Source organism: Hyperoodon ampullatus, assembly GCF_949752795.1.
Source record: "Hyperoodon ampullatus genome assembly, chromosome: 17".
Taxonomy (NCBI): Eukaryota; Metazoa; Chordata; class Mammalia; order Artiodactyla; family Ziphiidae; genus Hyperoodon; species Hyperoodon ampullatus.
In genome coordinates this window covers 73,744,028-73,766,843 of record NC_136930.1, presented here as the reverse complement: position 1 = coordinate 73,766,843, position 22,816 = coordinate 73,744,028, and the positions used below count along the sequence as shown (strand labels likewise).

The 22,816-nt window shown below is 49.2% G+C and overlaps 1 protein-coding gene across 1 annotated transcript in view; it reads left to right on the top strand.

The window, feature by feature from the left end:
- COL22A1 (collagen type XXII alpha 1 chain) overlaps positions 1-22,816 on the top strand; it is a gene marked incomplete at both ends in the record, with an annotated part of 240,616 nt that overhangs the window by 158,400 nt on the left and 59,400 nt on the right. The window contains 6 exons of the mRNA XM_079722651.1: positions 917-1,021; positions 1,783-1,827; positions 9,430-9,507; positions 17,661-17,696; positions 18,606-18,659; positions 19,911-19,955. Coding sequence (XP_079578777.1) covers positions 917-1,021; positions 1,783-1,827; positions 9,430-9,507; positions 17,661-17,696; positions 18,606-18,659; positions 19,911-19,955 — 363 coding nt within the window. The remainder of the gene's footprint in view (positions 1-916; positions 1,022-1,782; positions 1,828-9,429; positions 9,508-17,660; positions 17,697-18,605; positions 18,660-19,910; positions 19,956-22,816) is intronic.

The window sequence follows — 22,816 nt, the reverse complement described above, 5'->3', positions numbered from 1 at the left end:
GCTCCCTCATTAGATCCTGGCTGGCTGTCTCTCTCTCCCCACTTTGGAGCCCCGGGCTGTGTTCACATCGCTGAAAGTCTGTCCTGTGATGAGGGATTGGATTTTGTCTGTAGAGTTCCAAGATTGAATGTCAAACATCTGGAAGGTTTCAGAGAGGGTTGGCTGACTATAAAGGCACACTATGTAATGGAACTGCCCAATAAAGGGATGAACAGCCTGAGAAAGTGGTGAGCTCCCTGCTCTCAAAAGAGTCCAAACAGAAATGGGAGGACTGCCTGGAAGAGGCACACATGATGGTTTCCTGCAGTGGGAGGAAAGTTGGACTAGAAGATGACTAGTATCCTTCCTATTCCCATGTTCCACGTTGTATAGTTTGCTAAGGCCGCTGGAACAAGCGTATCACAAACTGGGTGCCTGAAACAACAGAAACTTACCGTTTCCATTCTCACCGTGTCAGGAAGTCCTAAGTCAAGGTGTCAGCAGGGTTGGCTCCTCCTGGGGGCTGTGAGGGAAGGATCTCTTCCAGGCCCCTCTCCTTGGATTACTGATGGCTCTCTTCTCCCCACATCTTCACATTGACTTCCCTCTCCACATGTCTGTGTCCAAATGTCCCCTTCTCGTGAGGACACCAGTTCCTACTGGATTAGGGTCCGTGCTACCCTAGTATGACTGCATCTTAACTAATTACATCTGCAAAGACTCTATCTCTAAATTCAGGTACTGGGGTTAGGGCTTCAGCATATGACTTTTGGGGGACACATTATACAACCCGTCTTTCTATGCCCTCAGAAGGGGTGGGCTTTCTGAAGCAGGGCATCACCAGGAAGCCCACCAACCCCCTTCAGGTTGGTTCACCACGGAAAAGCTTACTCTCTGCATGTCATTGATCCTGGACACTGTCCACTTTTCCTTCCAGGGAGCAGTGGGAGAAGAAGGAAGCCCAGGGCCAGGTGGCCCCAGGGGCGATCCTGGTGCCCCTGGGCTCCCAGGGCCGCCCGGAGGAGGGAAAGATGGAGAACCGGTAAGTGTCGGGTCCAGGGTTTCTGTGCCCATGACGATCAGGCTGGAATTAGAAGAGAAAAAAAGAAAAGACTCACTGGTCAAGCTTTGCAGAAGCAGAGTCATAGCCAGTGAAAGCAGGTGGGCTGGGAAAGGGGTCTTAGGTGGGGGAAGCGTCTTGCTCCTGTCCACTTTAGGCCAGTGCAGCAGAGTCCCCCGTGGACTGCTGGCCACGTGCCAGGCTCCAGGCCGGACACTGGGGACGCGGAGATGGGTGAGCGCCTGTGCTGTTGAGATGCTCATGAGACAGCCGAGCAAACAGATAACCGTAGCTCAGGCAGTCCTGGAGTGCACATCCTGGAGAAGGGCTTCTTGGTCTGTGAAAGTCTGGGGAAACCTTGCACAGGAAGTGGCATTTGTGCGAAATGTGAAAGTTGGAAGGAATTACTTTTTAGGCAGAACAGCACAGAGAGGGTGTTCCAGACAGGTAAACCGTATGTGGAAATGCATGAGAGCATTGTGTGCATGGGGACTTACAAACATGTTAAAGTGTCACGGACACGAAGTGAGATGTATTAGTAAATTTTGCTGCAGTAATGAAGAGCCCTGAAATCTCAGTGGCTTTCAGCCCTTAGCACTACATGAGGACACGGGGACCTTTCCTCTGTATGAGACAGGTCACGATGAGAGGCCCGTCCACCTGTGGCCCCCCACGGCACAGGGTAGGTGGGTCAATGCTCACTCGTGGTCCCATGGTTATCTTTGTGCCATTCATTTTCCCAGGGACTTCGTGGACCACCTGGATCACCTGGACCTCTAGGACCTAAGGTAGGTTTATCTAGCGAGCTGTGGATGCCATGGGTTGCACTTAGGGGCCAAACAAAATTTCATTGTCAGCATCTCCGGTCACCTCAGTTTACTTTCATGTTCATCACTTTCCACTTAACTAAAGACTCTGTGACTCTGAACTGTGACATTAAAGTAGTTGCCACATAATTGTTGCTTAATAAACGTTTGCAGTGAAATCAAGTTGCAAAAGATGCTTTCAACCAACAAAGCAACAGATCTGTCGTGTATTATTAGTTTAATTGGGGACACAAACGATCCCCAGATTTCAGATGATGAACACAGTAACAGTTTATTCCTCATTCACAGCGTGATGGGAGCTGTGGTGGGTGAGGGGTCCTCATCCGCCTAGCCGTCCAGGGACCCATGTTCCTCCAGTCCAGTGCCATCCCTTCCTCCGGGACGTAAGTGTCTTCTCCCAGAGCCTCCGTATGCGGTGGCAAATGAGGGAAGAGGCGGTGGAGGATCTTGTGGAAGGATTTTGTGGGCCGGGCCTGGAGGTGATCACTCATTTCCACCAAACTCCTGACACTACGGGGGAGGGCCAGTTGTCCTCTAGCTGAGCCCTGGGAGGGAAGGCAGACACTTTGGCCAACAGCAGGCGTCTCTTGTTCAGTGCACTTGCAGCCACAGCTCAGAAGAGATGACTTCACCCATCAGGGAGTGTTCTTAAGAGAACTTTCCTGAGTGATTAGGGAGGTTTTCCTGGAGTTATTTTCACACCGAAGCAGTCGTTCGTTGAGTCAAATGCATCAGTTAACAATACACTTCTTATTTCATCCATTGCATATCCACTGAGCCTCTGCCGCGTGTCAGACCTGGAGGTGGGCTGTGGGGTGACAGGGATGGGTGTCACGTGTTCCCAGCCCTCTTAACAGCTCAGGAGCTGGGGGAGAAGCAGACTCACAAGTGCTGGGATAGAGGGAGGCTGAGGCACAAGTGAGCTCAGAAGAGCCTGCCGACCCAGCCTCGTTTGACTCTGGAAGGCTTCTTGGAGGAGGTGATGTTTCTCCTGATTTTTAAAGTGCATGTAACCACTGGAAGGGGAAGATGAGGAAGGAGTCTCTGCAGGGTACTAACGTGGGAGAAGGCCATGGGAGCGTGAAATAGAATGTGTTCAGAGTAGAGCGTGTGCTGTAAATGCACCTGCAGCCAATGAACAATCATTTGACCAGCTCAAACGCATAAACTTAAGAATGCGTGTGACAAGGCTCGCTTCGGCAGCACATATACTAAAACTGGGACGATACAGAGAAGATTAGCATGGCCCCTGCACAAGGATGACACAGATTCGTGAAGCGTTCCATGTTTTTTGGCTAAGTGATTCTGTAAATAGCTAAATAAAATTTAATAAGTAAAAAATTAAATAAAATGCAGTAAAATTTAGAATTTATGTACAAAAAGAATGTGTGTGACATAGTCAATGATAGACATTAGAATGTTTATTTTTTGCTTTAGTTTAACATATATTCAAAATCACATAAACTAAAGAATTACTGTATAATTATGGTATTTTTATCCACTTACATATATTTATGAAAACAAAGTTTTAAAAATTCTTTTTATGTGCCTTTGGTGTCATGGCCTATCATCCCTACACCCACTTTCCGAGTCAACTAGCACTTTCCTACATCAGGTCACCATCCATCCCAGTCAAGTTATTGAAGATATAACACATTGCGAACCCATACATGCTGCTCTTACTGGAAGTTTTATCTCAAGGCCCAGATACCCATTCTTTTTTATTATTCCTTTTATTCTATACTTGTGTCTTTGGGATCTGAGGAACATAACCACATAGTATGTTGTATTTATTATATGTAAAAGGCTTGTTTACAGTAATAACCAGGACATGGAATTTGAGGCCTCAGGAATAATTGCGGTGTCTACGTTAAACTTTCTTGCTTCATGATTTTTTCTGCTATTCAGGCAGGTGACCTCTGTAATTGTACTAAGCTTGCACTGATTGAGGTCATAGTAGGCTAATGTGCGTTCCCCTAATAGTGATTTTGTAGTTCACGATCAAAGAGGAAAAAACGAGAGAGTTCTTTGAGTGATCTGAGCAAATATTTGGCAACTCCCCAGTTTCTGAAGAAAAAAAAAATTGGAAACAACTTTGCCTGAATTTGAGGGCATGTAAGATAGTTCCTTGTGCCTGGAACAGTGGGAGTGTATGGAAAGGACAGGAAGCAGGACCAGATTCTGGAGGCCCTGTGAATTAACAGCCAACCGAAGGCGTGTGTCTGAGGTTCCGCTCTGATGCTGTGAGCCCAGCGCCGGACTGGCAGCGCTCCTGTGCTCTCAATTTCCCCCCTAGAGGAGGACCTTCAGGACCTGGAAGAAACTGATTGCCTCTTGGAAGGAAGGCAAGGGCACTGGAAAAAGGCACCAGAAATGGGAGATGGGGAAGATGCCTTAAAATGTCCTTTTCTCTGTGATATTTCTGAGGTTGATGAAATCTTTCTCCCGGGCAGTTTGGGGGAAAATGATATAATGCAAATAAAAATAGTTGTCTACCTCTGCTTGTCACAGGTACATGCACTATAGATGTTAGTGACTCTTATCATTAGACCGCCCTGTGGAGTCTGCTTCAGGGTTGCAGCACAAAGGTGGGGGACCTGTAGGCAAGTTGCTGGAGAGAGAGCCCAAGTGGAAGTGGGGGAGGCAGCAGTGAGGAGCAGAGAGGAAGGCTGAGACCCCGGGGTGTGCGGAGTGCAGGGCGCCTTGCCCTGGGGTCCGGTTGACCAGCCGGTTTCAACTCCATGGGACCCACGGTAAGTCGTGCTGTCCCTTTGGCCAAACACATCCTCCTATTTCAAATGTGAGATGTGTAAACAGATGACCCTTTCAGTGTTAATATTGTATAATACATATTTGTAAGTTAGAATGTAGTTTAGAATGAAGGTTTCCGTAGTCAGCTGGGAAGGTAAATTGGAATTCAGGTCTTTAGTTGTAGAATGGAGGGCCCATGGGGAGGACCAGGAGGGAGGAAGGGGACACAGAGAGAGAGAGAGAGAGAGAGAGAGAGGGAGAGGGAGAGGGAGAGGGAGCAGGGAGCGTTCAGCAGTGTGCCTTGCCCAGGCACTGTCCCTGGTTCCTGGTGCTGACTGAACACCCCTGGGGATTTCAGGGTGGATGCTATAGTGTATAAGGGTTTTCCTGGGCACCTCCTCAGCCCTTCGTAATTGCTTACAACTGCAGGAAGACTCTTAAAGATGCCTTTCTTTCTCTTGGATGGACTTATTTCTAGCAAAATGAACAGACGTTGCCTTCATACAGAACAGGGTTAGGATCCCAGCTTAGCTACTTGCAAGATCGATGACTTAAGGGCAAGTGGCTTATTCTTCCAGAGACTCTCTTCCTTTTCTGTATAAAGGAGTAAAGCATAGCTAACCCCCAAAGGGCTCCTGTGGATAAGTGATCTCACAGCACATAGGTGTTCAGTAAATGTCATTCTCCTTCCATGACCTCACACATTTCTTCCCTGAACACTGTTGAACTGGCCCAGAATGTTTTGCAGCCAAAACAGATACTCCAGTCAGTATTACAGATCATAGCTCATATGCCTCTTTTTTCTCACTCAGGAGCCTTCTTGCTTTTGCTGACCGAGCTTTAAGGTCTTTTGCCCTTTTCTTGAAGCCACTTTCTCAAAGTTTCAGTCCATTAAGCTGTGATGTGTAGTTGCTTGGGGTAAATCTTAGCATCACAAAGGGCCATAAACATACCAGGGCCAGGCCTGGCTACCCTGCAGCAGAGATCAATCAGTGACTCACATTCTGGGCTGGGCTGGGAGAGGTCTTTCATCATGTTCCCTCCTGGGTAAAAAGTTGGTTTTGGTCAAAAGCAAAATTTAGTACCTGACAAAATGTGAGTGATGAGAGGTTCCTTCGTTCGGGCATTCAGGAATTTGCTACTAAAGGGCTATTCCAGGCCCTACACTGGGCATTGTGGATGCGAAAGTGTGTAGATATTGTACCCAACATAGGGTCTGACTCATTTTTGGTACTTTACAAATATTTGTTGGATTAATGGTTAAAGGAATGAATGGATAGTTTTCTTCTTTGAAGACACACAGAAGTCAGAGGGTCAGACAGACAAAATGGGAGGGCAGTGTGTTAAGATTAATGAAGATATATTCAAATATCTTCCAGAAGGCAGAGAGGAGGGCAGGCAGAGGTGGGTTTATGGAAATGGAATGATTCGGCTGAGTCTTAATTGGTGGGTAAGTGTTTGGAAGCTTAGAACCTGGATCAAACAACATCCCCACGAGGGGAACAGCTGGTGCAAGAAGCAGGGGTGTGAACAGACAGCATGGAAAAATACAGATTCCACCATTAGTGTGATTTAGCTTTCAGTGGTTAGGGTTTTGTGCTGCACATGAAATAGAGCCTTGGGAAGAAGAGGGAAGCCACGATAAAACAGAAAGTAATAGGAAGAAGATCTACATTAACCACTGTAAAGAGAAACTGGGGTACAAAACAACATGGATATTTCTGACATTTATGTGTGCTTAGTTTATTTTCTGTCTTCTGATTCATTTGATAAAATATAATTATATATATATAACACTTGGTGTTATGTGGTTTCTTACCTTGTAAATGAGTCTACGGAAGATACATGGGAATTTGGTAGAATGTTCTTTTTTTTCCTAATTGATGAGGGTCTTAAGGTGCCAGAGAGGTTATGGCATTTATGCAAAGTCACAGGACCAGACTGACATCGTCCTGTTACGAACGGGGCTTGGGTGCCCTTGCCTGATTCGCGGCAAAGCCTGTCTGCAGACATCGGGTTGTGGTGAAGGAAAGTAGTGTTGGTTGCCGGGCCAAGCAAAGAGGATGGGTGGCTAGTGAGACCTGAACCCCTGATGGCTTTCAGACAAGGGTTTAAAAGCAACGGTAAGGTGAGGGTCGTAGGGTGTGTGATCAGCTCGCGGACATTTTTCTGATTGGCTGGTGTGAGGTGACAGGGTGATGTTTGGGAATCTCAGTCATCAACCTTCTGGTTCCAAGCATCCAAGGATGCTTGTGGTCAGCATCCTCTAGTGGGTGGGGGTCTTCATTTCTGCAAAACAGCTCGAAGGTATGTGTCAGGTTGTTACGTATATCCCTTGGGGAGGAACTAGGGGTCCTGAGACTCTGTTTTATTGCTCAGCTATTGTACAGGTTACCATGACTTTTCTTGCAACTTTTCTTGCTTAACGGCTGTTCCTTTGTGTCTGCTTTCCCTCTCTTTCCTAATTGGTAACTGCTTGAGTCTGCTCTTTGGAACTCGGTGAAGGCCAAAGAAGCGAGGACACGACCTGGAGGGGGTTGTACCAGGGAAGGTACAGGGTCCTGTTCAGTTTCAGTCCCGCCTTTTCTTTGACACTCTTCCGTCCTGAGAGGAACAGGGACAGGGCAAGAGCGGGAATAAAGCTTTGGATAGAGAGGTGAGCCGTCGACTCACAGGGGAACTAGATTTTCGGGGAGCTCGGCTTCAGTCCTGAGACTGGACTTGTCATCCCCTGACGGCCAGTTTGCCCTCTTCTGCCTCATCCTCTCACCACTACAATGTGCTGGTGAGGGACGTGGCACTGGGCATATTCATTCTGAGTTCATTACACTTTTCCCACATTTGTCTTATTGCTTGACGCCCTCCCTCCCCTGCCTTCCCCATGCATACAAGTCAGGTCTCCGGGCAGTGCCAAGCACCTTGTACTTCCCAGAATCAGCCATATCATATTATTCTAAAGAAACAGAACGCACCATCTGGGGCTCTGAAGAGGATTTCTTGGGGACCGTTTACAGAAGTGAGGGCAGGACAGAGGGTGGCCGCGGCTCTCAGGACCGTCACCACCGTCCACCTGGAGGGAGGAGGGAAAGAGACAGTGCTACCAGAGTTAGGTGAGAGGTTTGGATTGTGGTTCTTCTCTTTTGTGAGAACTTCACAAGCCCTGTTTAGATTTCTCCTCTGAATTTAACACAGAATATTGAAAATGGGCTCATGATTGAGTCATCTTTGGTCTTGGAGTCTGGACTGCAGTTTGCAATGAATAAACAACCAACATTGGTTGAACGAGTATATAACTTATACACTCATCCAAGAAACAGTCATACTGCAAGAAAAACAAATCATCTTGAAGCGTGACTTTTCTTAAAGATCCAAAATGTAAAGTTTTCAAATGGAGATGGTGGTTACAGGATAAGCTGACGATTCATAGGGTTTTCCTTTAATGCTTAAAAACATAAACCTTAATAAAGCAGTGTTGCCTAGCAACGCCAGGTTCTACCTGAAATAAATGCGCTGCCCGTTATCTCATCGGCTCTTCATAATGACCTCCTAAGGCTGTTTCCATTTGTCACACAAGTTAACTCATCCTGGAGATGTTAAGTGCTTTCAACGGGGTCACCCCCCATTTCAGTATCAGGCTTGGCTGCCGTCTGCCGACCTAACAGAGGCGCACCGTTTCTTACACAAAATCCTGGGGGCCCTGTGTGCTTTGGACTGAATTTATTTTGGAATTTAGAAAGGTAATAATTTGCAAGCAACATATATTGCCTTTACTGTGGTGTGTGGGGCAGCTTTCCTCCTCAGACTCATTAATATTGATGTAACAGAAATGTGTAAGTATCCATGCAAAACGAGATGTCTAAAGACTGTAAATAGCCTGTGTCAGTACAAGTCAGCTTTGGCTGCCACCTGAGTTAGGATAAGCACTTGTTTTCAGAGGTGGAGGATTTTGAAATTATGCAGAAGAAGCCATGACTGTCTCAGCATCCTTCCACGGAAAGTGGCAAAAGCAGAACTTCTTCCCTTTCCGTCTTTCCTTCCCCTTCTGCTCTTCCGGTCAACGTCCAGAATGACGGGCACCTGAGAACAGCAGCAACCACGACAGCTAACGTGCATTGACTGCTGTACCAGGCACCCTGTAGGCACGATCTCCTAATAGGCACGGCATCTGCAGGCCTGGCAGCTCCTGCTACTACCTGCCCTTCGTAAATGAAGGACTAAAGCTCAGGAAACGTGTCGCTCTCTTAAGCAAGCAGTGACTAAGTGCTGAAGGCAGAACGTAAACATACACTATGTTAACCACCATGCATGAAGGCAAAGGTTATAGGTCATTCTCCCCGCTCCCACCCCCTGGAAAAGTGACCCACAAAATGTAGGTACTTGGCAAATTATTGGTGAAATGATGGATTAATGTATTGGTGATGTGGGGATTAAGCTGAAATGTGGGTACCTGGTCATGTGTCCAGGACGGGGGCAAGGTGAAGTCTGGAGAAGGCACCGTAAAACTTGGAATTGTGGTCACATTGGGGGGGGGGGTGTCACATTGTTATAATCACATCTGGAGCCATGGTCAGGGTTGGGGCATGGTCAGCCCTGAAAGGTGCATGGTCACGATCAGTGGCTGTGGTCCACGTGTGTTGGACTGGGTGGGATGATGGCAGCTTGGATGAACTCCAGGGGGCACTCGGAAGCCGGGTTGGGGCAGGAGTGCGGGCTGGAGAGTGTGATCGGACGGTGGGAGGGGCATAATTCCCCTGCACCCTGGCTCTCTCTTGCCCAGAGCTGACCTCTTGACCTTGTGTTTTCTCTTTCCAGGGGGACCGTGGTGCACCTGGGATACCCGGCTCTCCTGGCAACCGCGGAGACCCTGGCATTGGGATCACTGGCCCTCCTGTGAGTCCTTAGCCACCCAGCACACCCTTGCTCCCTGGCACACAGCCAGCCCCTGCTGGCTCCCAAGGGACGTGCTGCTCAGGCCCTGCAGCAGGGACACGCCTTTCCCGGCTAATCTGGCAGTGGGTCGTTGATGCCTGGGCCAGCCGGGCTGTAGTCTGTCCACCGTGACTGCCACTGTTTCTAAAACTTGGTGTATTTCTTATAGGAATAAGGCTTTTCTGGGGAGACCAAGACTTGTCTCATTCAAAGAGGAGTGAGAGAACAAAACTCACTAAAAAATAAAAAGGAAAAAACAGTGCTCACTGGCCAAACTTTGCAAAAACTGAGGTATAGCCAGTGAACGTGAATTGGTTGGGAGAGGGGTGTGATGTGGAAGAAACAGCATGCTTTCATGTATTTCAGGCAAAAATGAGTGCATTACCCCTCTTCCTCCAATTAACATACAGGTGAGAACGTAAGTGGAATCAAGAAGGTTTTTATCTCCAAAATAAAATCTAGGAAATGGTCTTTGGATTGGTGGTTTTGATGAATAATTCACATCAGTCTCCTGGGTGTGAGCTGGCAGGCTCCCTGGAGGTGGCAACTGTAAGAACTGTAAAACCTTTGAGCTGTGAGAGGTCATGAGGATCCATGTCCCCCAGGTCCCATCCAAGTTGAGGATTGCTGTGAGCGTCTTCAGCCAGCATACCCTGAAGACCTCCAGGAATAGAAGACACTTCCTTCAAAGCTAGTACATCTGGGTTTGATATTTGGACAGTTATTTCTGTGGAGAATAGACATTTTTTAGGAATTTCTTTCCAGAGGGTGTAGGATTAAGGTTGTCTGTATCTTCTACCGCTGCTTCTAATTCTTCCCTTTGTACCACAAAGAGCCCACCTCCTCCCTCCATCCCCACCCCTTTTACTGAATGATGACTTTCAGAACTTAAGACCAGTTTTCAATCCTGGGGTTTTATCTTCTGTTTAGTCCCTTCTTTGCTATAGACACAGTACCTTATTCATGCGCCTTAAACTTGCATTTGCTGGTTTTTTGGCAGCCATGTTGTCTTAGTCTGTTTGGGCTGCTGTAACAAAAATTCCTTAGACTGGGTGGCTTAAAAACAACAGGAATTTACTTTTCACAGTACTAGAGGCTAAGAAGTCCAAGATCAAGGTGCTGGCAGATTCAGTGTCTGGTGAGGGCCCGCTTTCTGGTTCATAGATGGCTATTTTTTGTATGTCCTCATGTGGTGGGTGGAAGGGGTCAGGGGGTTTGCTGAGGTTTCTTTAGAAAGACTAATTCCATTCATGAGGGCTTCACCCTCGTGACCTAATCCCCCCAAACCCCTATTTCCAAGTACCATTGCACTGGGGGTTAAGGTTTCTATGTATGAATTTGGGGGAGATGCAAACATTCTGTCTGTAGCGCTTGTCTTACTGTTATTTAAAGGAAGCTCCAATACCCAGTGGTTTTCCGATACTGTTGCTGAGCCTCTTACTATCCAAACTGCCCATGTATCATTGTTGATATTGTTGGTATCATTATTATCTTAACCCAGAAGCACGATCTAACTTCACCCCCATTCAGTGTAATCTGAATATAAACTAGAGCAGTACATGACCCGGCCTCTGCTTGGTTTTGCATTCAAGAAGTAAAGGAACCCCATTCATTCCTCATTTGTCTCTCAAAGAATGTGAGAGGAAATCCAGTGTATTACCCACAATGCCACTTGTTAAATTAAAACCCCCTTTTTTCCCCCGGTGGTGCTCTTACACCCCAGGGCTGGTCTTGGGCCTCTCACTTTGTCCCTGAAATTCCCCAGGGCCCTCTCTTCTCTGACCACCCCCCTCCCAAGTGCGACTCGTACCAGAAATGACCACGTCACTTCCACTCCAGCCCCCAGCAACGGGGCGACCTTCAAGGTGTTAGGAAGACCAGTGGCCTTGTGTCTTCCTAAAGGTCCCCGGAAACCAGGGAGAAGGCAGGTGGTATCCTCTTGGAAATGTCCAGTTTTAGTCTGTTTTTCTTAGAAGAGATTCTCCGCTAAAATTTCTGATGAACAAAACCCTCTATTACATCCGTTTTATCTTTTGTCTTTGGCTGTTTTTTTCATCTGCTGGTAACCAGGAGGAACAACATGGCAGAAGGTGTACTGAAGAGACAGCAGCTCAGGCTTCCTTACTTCTGAAATCCTGCTTTCCACAAGGCCTGCTCTGTTAGAGTTAGGATTCTGAATCATGCAGGAATTAGCCCCTTAGGAGAGAAACGGGCTGAAAGAGGAACCGCAGGGCTGTAACCTGGGTGATCCCTCCATCATTTCACGGGTCTCTCCATGCCCCGTCCACTCCCCAGGATTCATCATATCAAGCCCTTAATCAGAAAGCCAGGCAGCAGAGGCGGTCACTCTTCGCCCCACCTCCCGCTTCAGAGCCATGAAATCACCCAGGAAATAACGTTACTACCCAAGTGATTCCACCTGAAAAGTAATTGGCTGCTTCCAGCCAAGAGGCTGAAAATCAACTATTCAGTGTCCTTCCTCCACGTCGACTTATTAAAAGCCTCCGTGGTGGGTGAAACGTTACTGAATTTTCATAAATTCTGTCTCTGGCTGACTCTCCTTCCTAATGGCCTGGCTGTCTGTAATGAGGGTTCAGGGGTGCGTTGAGAGCGGGTGTGCAGAGAAGGTAGAGAAGGGGTGCTGGCAGGCTGTGAGTTCATCCCACATGCCTGTGCTTTACAGGAGCCCTGACATTGGCTGAGTGGTCCATATCTGGTCCTGTGCTGAGTCCAGAAGCGTCCGCATCCTCAGCCCTTCAGTCCCGTGAAAGCTGGTTTATCCCTTGGTGAAGCCTGGGATTCTGCAGAAGCATCTCCTGAGAACAGGATTCAAGGGCTAGGAGTTTATTTGGGAAACTGTCTCAGAAATCACCCCTTAGGGAGTGGCAACCTCCACTGGCAAGCCCTTGGAGGCTGGGGTATGGCTGCAGAGTTCTTCGAAAAGGGCGGCAGAGCCGGGGTGTTTGCATACCGACTCCTGTTGGGCATTGGTGGAAGGCCGCTCCCGGGGAGCTGCCCTGCACTCGGGGCGAGCATCCCCTTATGGCTACAGACGCCCCCGGGGCAGGCACCTGCAGTGGGGAGCTGCCAGGTGGGTGCGTGCCCAGGGGATTTGGAGAGGGGCCCTGAAGGTGCCTGCTTCGTCAGTGTTTTCCAGGTAAACAGTCTGAGGCTCAGAAGGTGAGGTGACTTGGCCAGTGTCACGCAGCTAGTCTAGGGCCAGGGCCAGGGTGCAGATCACGGCCACGTCCTCCAAAGCCAGTTCTCTTCCTCTGCTTCAGCTCTCCTGTGGTTTTGGCAGGACGGGCAGGGTTGTTCGCTTCCATTACGTGCTCACGTGAAGGCTGGATTCTTCTCGTCCTTCCTTCCGTGGCACTGAGCTCCAAGGCCTTCAGCGTCCAGGAGCAGCGCTGACCCCTGGAAGGAGCCCGGGACTTTCTCTGCCAACGTCTGCACATCATGGGGCGGGGGGTGGATGGGGAGGCCGTTGTTAGGAGTCTTGGCTTCTCCCTTCAAGACATTAACCAAAAAAATCCCTTTAATCTTCAGGTTGCCTCTGACCTTCCTTTTGCAGTGTCTGAGGGCAGATCAGAGTGCTGCTGAAGCTCACTGAGCCTCAGAGCCTGAGGTCTGCAAGGGCAGGATTCCCGCTGCAGCCCGCACCCCAAGACTCCGTACTGAGCAGGAGTTTCCTTATGGATCAGGGGTGCTGGGTGGATTACAGCGTGGTAGTATTGGTAATAACACTTGGAAGCTTGCCTTGGACCTTTTGAGGTCATAAAAATCCTTCCCAGGCGTCTTTCTCAGCCTTCGCTGGCTGAAATTGCGTCTCCGTTCTCTACATCTTCAGTTTTCCCCCTCTGGAGTCACTTGTTCTGACGCCTGTTTGCCCAGGCGCTGAGGGTCACATACAAAGAAAACTAGCTCAACAGCCCTTAATAGACCAACAGTGTGATCAGGGAGAAGGAAGCATGGAGCTGACTGTGTGCAAAAACATGTCATGTGTCCTAACTGGAGGGTTCTTTTTTTCTTCTGCTCCCCCTCTTCCAGGGAGTAATATAATAAGAATAGAAATGAAAGCCACTAAAAACTAGAGCAGTCATAACCGCAGCTCACGTGGCCTGCCTACTGGCAGGGTCCGGCGTGAGCGGGGCACCCACACCCATTCTCTCATTTATCTCGTGGACAACTTGTCATCCAATCCTCCCAGCCACCCTTCCAGGCAGGTCTTGTTCTCGCTTTCATTTTACAAATAAAGGAAACCACTTAAGAGATGTGACACTTGCCTGAAGTCACAGTTAGGATGTCGTAGAGCTGGGAGTGGATGCCAGCACCCCAGCTCCAAGCAGACACCCAAGCGGGGCAGTGGCAGGACGGAAGTTCACACTGACATTGTCCTCTCCTGTGCCAGGGTCTTCTCACGTATGTTACTGCCTCCGAACTACTGACCTGCAAGTGTAGCCGTTGTTTCTGCTCATATGTCGTATCTGCTGCTTTAGTCCAATTCCTTTGGTTCTAAGAACCACAGAGCCACTCCTGTTGTCCCGCAGTTAGGCTGGCCTGTGGCCCCTCGAAACGAGCATGTGCAGCCAGCTAGCCCCACCTGCCCGGCTGCTACTTGGGGACACCAGGCATTTCTTGAGAGGTACCTCAAAGCCGACACTCAGGACAGGCTCTACAGGGCTTCATTCCCGGCCACGCGCTCTCGTCTTGCCCTGTGCGCAGAGCAAGGTCCCATGGGCAGAAGAGGGGGGGCCGGGGAGGGTCCCTACTGACAATGCACCGCCCCAGACCCCAGGGCTCCCTGTATAACGAGGAGCTGAATATCCCAATCTTGGCTTTTTAGATGAAAGTCTCAGGGGATTCTTCTCTTGATGGAGAAAAAAAAAAGGGGTTTGAATAAATTTCTACTCTTACTTCTGGTTGAAAACTCTCTAATCTTAACAAGGCTTTTTGTTCCTAATAATAATTCCTAAGGCATACTGAGCACTTAGACAACGGGCCAGGCTCCGGTGGGAGGCCCTTTACGTGCATTACCCTCCTCAGTCTTTGTAGTGGTTCTGTGAGCCTGAACTATGATTGTTTCCAGCTTACAGATGAGGAAACTGAGGCTTAGAGAGGTTCAGACAGTGCGCCTGGCTCACCGGGCTGATGAAAAGCAAGCCCAGCACATAGCCTGGTACCCATGAGCCCTTCAGATAAAAGATGATGGAGAATAAAATGAGCTGTGTTTTCAAATAGATATCTATGGGAGGAGGGAGGGAGGGGATCAAATTTCAGATTTATATAAATACAAATGGCAGCGTTTTAATTGATGAGACAAGATGTATTGTTTGGTCTCCGAACTTCCCACCGTCTGGACTTTGCTCATAGAACAGTTTAGCACTGCTCTGTCCCTGTGTTTCCTATACACCCGTACTTGGGCGTCGAGGCTGGAGCAGATTCAGGTTTGATCTTTCTGGCAAGACTGCCATCAGGAGGCATGTGATGTCCAGTGGTGTCTTGCTGTGACATTCACACCCTTTGATAGCCAAGGTGTAGATCAGTTAGCACATCAGGGCTTGCAAATTGGTGCTATTCTAGTTCAGTCAGTTCTTTTTTATGTGTTAGCTAGAATACTTCTGTATGGAGAGATGTTCCCTCATTTACAATTCGGATACCCAGTGGAACAACAGCTCCCATGGAAGGCAGAATATAAATGCTTTCCCTTTAATCATTTTCAAATAACGACTTGGTTCCCTAGCATCTTGCAGATGATCAATGAGGTGTTTTTGTTTTTTATCAATAATTTTGAACACACATTTGACTTGTTGTAATATATTGCAGTTATTCTTCCTTTCGCTGTTCAAATGGTCTTACTTTATGCAAATAGGAGACTATTCAAGTTGACCCTGCTGTCTTTGGTAGTTTCCTTGCTCTTTGGAATGACAAGATGTTCCAGACTTGTACATACTCCTTACCCAGATCTGTACATACTCCTTACCCAGATCTGGGATCAGTCATTTCTACAAGGAGCTGGAGTTCCTTTTAGTGGAAAAATGGTGTCAAAGGCCAAAATATGTATTTTGGGTAAAGTGACTCTTGAACAAACCCATCAGAGGGCGTAATCTCGGAAAAGAGGGTCATTATTGTTGAACACATGTTTAGGCTTCAGATTTAGGAATGACATTGGGAAGTCATGATACAGCCCCTCCTCCACAACACACTTTTCTATTTCTTAAAAGTATACTAGCAAGATAGCGTGGGAATGCCTGTTACGGGCCAGGCACCAGTCTGGTTCTCTACTTAGAGGATCTTCTTCTATTTCTGATCACACAAGGCAAGGTGATCACCTAGCTTTGTATTTGTGTTGAGGGGTCTGAAGCTCAGAGAAACTAAGTAACATGCTCAAGGTCAAATGACTAATAATTGATAAAGCTGAGATTTGAAATGAAGACCTTTTTGACAACAAAATCCATGCTTCACATGTAGATTTCATATTAAATGATGGAAGAGAGGAATTCGGAGCTTAGTCTAATGAAAAAGTCAAATGCTTGAGGTGGATCATGGAGTTTAATTTGGAAACAAAAAAAAGGTGTCTCTAAAATCTGACAGCATTCCCCAAGCCAGTAATAAACTGTCCTTAAGCCCTTTCCTTGAAGAATAAGTGTGCAGTCTCAGTAAGGGACTACTTTGAAAGGGACGAAATTCAGATGTGTATATATTGTTCCATGTGTACCATTGACCTACAGCTTGACAGAGCAGTGAGAGCTAATGAAGGGAGAATGACCTGGGAGTCAGGTAGACCCCAGCTGGGATTCTGAGGCCATTGTCTTACCTGCTCGACTTGCCCTCTTGGCTTAGGCCTCTGGAGATGTCCCCTACTTCCTTTAGTGCTCAGTTCTGCACTTAAAATGCTTACTTTATTTTATCAGGCAGTTCTGGGACTTATTTGGTGGGCAGGCTTTTAGGTTACCTGGTCTGTCATACTGCCAGAAACCTATGCCTCTGCGTGAAGTCTCTTCTCCTTCTTGGGATATCTCGGAAGTTCTCAGGGGCACTGCTGCAGGGATGCACAGGTGCACGGGACCGAGAACAGGCGAGTAGGGCTCAAGCCACCTGGCGAGTGACTCCCGATGTGGCTTGGGCTGGTTCTCTGTCTCTTCTGGGCCTTAGCTTGATCGTCAGTGAAAAGGATGATAACGCATCATTTTCCAGTTCTTCTCATACCATAAAATGTTAATTTTAGCAGAGTGCCGTGTGCTGTGTTCTGCTGTGTCCTGAGCACGTCCGGGGCCATGCTGAGCGCTGGCGAGAGCGTGCCGAGCGCCCCCAAGACAGCACGCAGTCCTATCAGTAGAGAGGACAGACGGGCCCCGAAGCGCTGACAGCACTAGGCCACACGTCTGTGATGGGATGCACCCAGGGGCTGGGGACCACTTCTAACGAGCCTCCTGGGAGAAGCCAGGGAAGTTTTCCAAGGGTGCGGACATCTAAACTGAGAACCAGTGTGTGGCAAGAACATGTCCAGGCAGAAAGGCAGGGCAGAGTCTTCTCAGGGCTGAGGGACAGTTCTGCTCACTGCAGGACCTGAAAGTAGACACCAATCCCTCAAGCAAGGGACGCATCTTCAGTGCGACATCGGAAGCCAGATTCTAGGCTGGTCACACTTGCAGGATGGCAGACCCGTGTGTATGTGTACGTGCGCACCCACTTGTAGGAGTGAGATGGGACACCACTGCAGCATCAGCCAAGCAGGCCACTCTGGGGATTCTGGCTCTGGATGTACCCGCCCCCCCAAGGCCTGTGCTGCCCGAGCAGGAAGGGGACACAGCACGAGGATGCTGGGATGCTGGTTCCACTCCACACCAGAGCTAGAGATGGGCTCAAGTGTCAGACATCCAGTGGGTGCCAGGATGGGGTGGCACTAGTTCAGGGGCAACTGGAGAAGGTTCCAGGAAGATTCCCACGTGCAACGATAGTGGGTGGTATGAGAGGGTGTGACACAGTGTCTTAAAGATGGGGGAAGTCAGCTCCTCCTTTCAGGACAGTTAAAGACCTAGCTTAGAAATAAACACCACAGCATGTTTAAATACACATTTCACTTCTCATTAGCTTATTTGTTTGTTTCTTAGGGCCCCTCTGGACCACCAGGAGAAAAAGGGCCTCAGGTACAGTATGATTTAAATAAAGGGCTGGGTTTTGATGGGAGAAATTATGCAATCAAAGCAATTTCAAATTGCAGGGGCCAGAAAATACAATCGTTTCAAAAAATCTTTAATGTTAAGCAGTGCAAACTCTCCAGGGTACAAGCACTGACCTATGGAATGGTGGAGGAGCAGGGAGTGGGGCGTTGCCCAGTGCAGTGAGCGCGGTGATCGCTGGGCAGACGGACGCTGCCTTTGCTTTCTGCCGTCTCTTCTCCCCAGTAGGACAGCCGTGGTTTAACAAATTTAATCAGATTGCCAGAGGAACTAATTTTGACTCCTGGCTTCACATCCCCGGCCACATAGCCCTGAGCAAGTGAGGGCTCTCTCTTAATCTGTATGGTGGGTGGAAGACACAGGAAAATTCCTACAGGAAGTGAGATCCATCATGAGAGGTGATTTGTGCTGCTTCCTGATGCTGTGCAGAAATTTTCAGCAGAGTGGGAATGACTTTCCAATAAAAAATAGTCATGGTCACCTGAGTGCTGGCCTCTGAGCTGGGCCTCTCACAGGGCAATCTACCCAGCCGGCCAACACCCCGGGGCTGGTTATCCACATGGCACCCGGGGTGAGCTCAGGCCCGTCTCACTGCAGGAGCTGCCCTGTCCACTCAAGAAAGGGGCCTGCGAAGGGGGCCTGGGCAGTCAGGCTCACGGGGGAGACTTTCCGAGCATCCTTTCTGTGTGTATTTAATGCATCCACCTCCACGAGCGCAGTGAAATGCGTAAGCTCTGAGAAGGCGGCTCTCAGGCACCCACGTTCCATCAGAGATTCCTCAGAACACCAGGCCTTTTATACAAGGAGAACCGACCCGAGGAAAGGAGGGCCTTACTTTGCTTAAACTGTGGCGGGATGTCTTTTCTTTTTCTTCAGGGATCGCGAGGCCCACCTGGATTCCCCGGTCCCCAGGGACCAGCTGGCCAAGACGTAAGTAAAGGCAAAGGGTGCGGGCTCTGTCTCCCGAACCCTTCTCCAGCCTCTCCCGGCCTCCCTTGACCAGGATGCCCCCGTGGGAGCTGTTCATCTTCACTAGTCTCCCCTCCCCCATGAACATGTTTTACGTTTTGCTCCTCTCTTCCCTGTGCCCTGTAAGCTTGCATTGTCTAGTTTCACTTCTTTTACTTTTGTGTGATGCTTTCAGAAACTTGTAAGCTCCAGTTATCCCATACAATGCCTCCTGTTGTTTTGTCAATTTTCTTTTGTACCTAGCTGGTCAGTTCTGCTCAGATCAGGTATCATCTTCTCCATGGACCTGTTCCTAACTCATCCATGTAATGGCTTTCTCCCTTCAAGGGAATGCTACAGACTTACCTAATACTCTTTGAAGCTGTATCTCTTCCCACTTTGTGACAGTGATAATCGTCTCTTATCCCTGTAATCTGACTTTCGTTTAGATAGATCTGAGCTCCAAGAAGGTAGGACCCATGTGTCTTATGCATCTCTAGGTCCTTGATGCCTAACAGGGTGACAGGCACATAGATGTTACTCGATACAGACTTACTGACCAAATAGATAAAAGACAACCATGAGTTCTTGGAGCAGAGGTCTGGCACCATTAACCAGTAGCACTAGACTTGTTGCTTAGACTCGCATCTTTCCACGTCTATAGTTTTGGTTCACTATAAGCAGGAACAATAAATCACCTTCCCCTTCCCTTCCTTGGGTTCTGTTTCAGAGAAGAAAGTTACCCTCTCATTCCTGTCTCCAAATACTTGAATTTATTGTATCTGCTCCACTCTCAATATTACACCCTTAGAGTCAGTTCAGTAGAAGAGCCTTCCTCTTTTTCAAAGCTGGTCTTTCCACCTGTGTTTGGAAAAGGATGGCAGAAATTTAAGATAGGGGTGTGTGTGTGTGTGTGTGTACACGTGCACACACACGTACACACTTGAATGCATGAGTGGTTTTCGGTTTCATGTTTTGGAAAAGAGTTATAGGAGGGGTAGTTTACTGTTTTGAACATTTGGCCCAGTTGAGTATTTCCTGAGAAGCTTCGGGTATTCCGCTGAGATTGGAAACCGTGAATTTTTATTGGTGCCAGTCTTCACGGTTGGGTGATTTTTTTTTTTTCTACTGAGTTACACTGGGCAGATTATAGAGGTTGGGGGAGAGGGTGTGCAGGGTGGATCAGGATTATGTGCTTAGCAGAACTAATGTTTTCTTCCTCTCTTCTCTTAGGGTGTACCTGGAAATCCAGGAGAAAGAGGCCCTCCTGGCAAACCAGTATGTATCTAACTGTTCTGGATGAATCTTGATCATCAGTCAGGGGTTCGGGCAGAATAAAATGCAGCTCATATGGTTCAAGAGACTCTAAGAAGGGGCTTTTTACAAAGCTGTGGGCAGAGGGAACTAAGCAGAGATGCTGTGCCACCCAGAGATAAAGCACAGAGGGAAGCCAGTACCACCTTGTGCTTCTCTTCAGAGCCAAGAGAAAGCGAGGCTGGTGGGGAAGATGGGGGCTGTCATTGTGGGTTCAAAGCCACTGCCAGGAAGCCTGGCCAGAGGCCCCCCTCCTCCCGTTTCCTAATGCACCTCTTACTGGTCCAGCTCAGCCGAGAGCCAGCAGGCAGGTGAGTCCCCCGACACGTCCCCAGGGTGCAGCCTCCCGGGCCTGGAGCAGGACAGAGAAGGATGAATGGTGATCTGGGGGTGAGCAAATGGACAAGAGCCGCCTTCACGGCAAGTTCCTCACTGGCCCGTGTCCTGCCCTTTTGTTCAGTAATGTCAGTACCTCCTGGCTTCCCCTTTTTAGAGTAGAAGAAACTTTCTTTCCTCTCTCACAGCGAGAGCGAGTTGAGCAGAAATGGACAGTCCTGGGCGTCTGGTCCTGGGCTGTGTATCTGCACTTTAGCCCAAGGCTCCTGCAGGCTTCCTTCATGTGCAGTATATTCGCCTTCTGGTATATACGCCCAATTAAGTTACCAATGCCAGAGAAGCCCCAAAGGCTTAGCCCATTAACCAGGCCATGAGTGGGCCCTCCAGGGAAGGAACAGTGAGGATGAGCAGGTCTAGGTGAGGGGGGTGACAGCTGTGAAGATACAGTAGAAATGAGTCCATCAAACGATACGACCCAAGATGGAGGAACCAGTGGCGGCTGCACCTGGGGCATCTCAGGCCTCAGGGCTGGTGTCGGACACCAGTGAGCTCCCCTGGGCAGGAGCTTCCCCTCGGGATGGGTCGGAGAGGCCATCTTTCTCCTCTGTGAGCCTGACCTGCTACAAGTTTCAGGCAAGGACCCAAGGCCCGGAGGCCCCTGAGGGCATGGACATCTGTTCCTGACTTATCCGGGCTGCTGGGCACAGCAGAGATCTGGAGGGGCAGCTGGTCTGCCTAGAAGGGTCCAGGAACTTTTCACTGAAGCCCTGCCAGTGGGAAGAGTGAACAGTCTTGCTGGAGGATAGAGGGGGGCTTATTCACAAGCTCTTCCCCTCCACGGAGTCAGATCTACAGCAGCCACCCCAGTACTCAAGTGCAAGTCCCAGGTGAAGTGGGTGAAAGAGTAAGGTTCAGGCCAAAGGCTGAAGGGGGTTCAGATGACCCCTCCCAAGTCCAGACCTTGACACCTCTGCCGAGAAAATTACATCAGCAGAGTCGAGCTGACAAGGTGGACTAACTGTGATGTCCATGGCTTGGTCACCGGCAGAGCAGAGAGAGAGAGAGAGAGAGGATGGGTTTCTCTTTGACTACCTTTAAATTCACTGAACACACTCCCCCCAGGTGGTCCCAAGTCCCGCTGGGTAGCTGTTGGTCTCTGTGATCTCGCTAATCAGACGAGTCATGTTTTCAAGGGTCCCCAAGACCCCCCTCTGGTTCAGTGATTCACCAGAAGGGCTCCCGGAACTCAGGAAAGCTGTTAGCCTCACGACGATTGATGGTTTATTACAGTGAAGGGTGCAGAATAAGAGCAGCGCACGGAGGAGATGCAGGCCTGAGAGACGAGGTCAGGGTTCCAGGTGTCCCCTCCAGCACTCCATTTTCCCAGCAGTGTGTATAATCAGAGGGCACGTGGATGACCGTGAGTGCTCTGAAATGCAGCAGGCGTTGCCACTGAGGGACGCTCAGGCAAACCTTGGTGTCCAGGTCTTGTAGGTGTGGTGTGCCTCCCTGGCTGGTCTTGGTTACTCCATCTCCAGCCGTCCCACATGGCCCAAGGACCCCATCATAGATCACAGTGTTAGCATAAGTTATCTGCGTGGCCCAACACCCTAGGTAGACAAAGCCACTCTTATCGGGCAGGGCATTCCAAGGACTTAGAAGTTATCTCCCCGGAGCCAGCCAGGGCCGGACCTTTGGAACGTGCAGGCTTTGGACAACCCAGGCCTGCTGAGCTAAGCCTTTCCTACAGTCATCACCCCTCGGGGGGTGGAGAGAGAGGCCTGCGGTGCTGCACCCCTAGAATCCCTGTCCTGGGAATCCCTCTGTCCAGCCTTGGGTCCTCTGGAAGCAGAGCCTCTGGTGAGGATTCTTGTGCCAACTGATTGAGGTGAAAGCTGCCAGGACTGAAGAAAGCAGGGCGTGGTGGGGAAAAGTCAGTCGAAGTTGTGGGCTCAGCTGGAATCTAGGTTCATTCCCATCCTCCGGGGAGCGAGCGGCACCGCAGAGCTGGCCCCTCTGGAGTCAAGAGGCCGGCGCCCTTACCCACCTCCATATCAGCTCATTATTGACCGTGTAATGTCTCTGTGTGACCTTCCAGCCAGAGTCCCGGCAGCTGGTGGTTGGGCACACCAGGAGGGAAGGAGGGTCTAAGCAGGGCACAGACTATGCCTCCTACACCCCAGCACTTTCCACTCCTGTTCTCTTATCCCACCAACAGCCAGTTCCTCCAGAGCGAACATGGCGATCTCTGATGCATCCTGTGTCCACCTTCAGAAGCCCACCACCCCACAACGGCCTTGCTCCTGTGTATTCAGACCTATCTTGTGGGACCCACAGAAATGGGCCACAACAGGACACTAACTGAATTATCCCCAAGGCCACGCTGTACCTAGACAGGGAACTCACTCCTTGTTCTCTCTCCTTTTCTAACTGATGCCCAGCCGTGCTAACAGAGCTCATTCTAACTCTACAAGGGGCTCAAATGACAG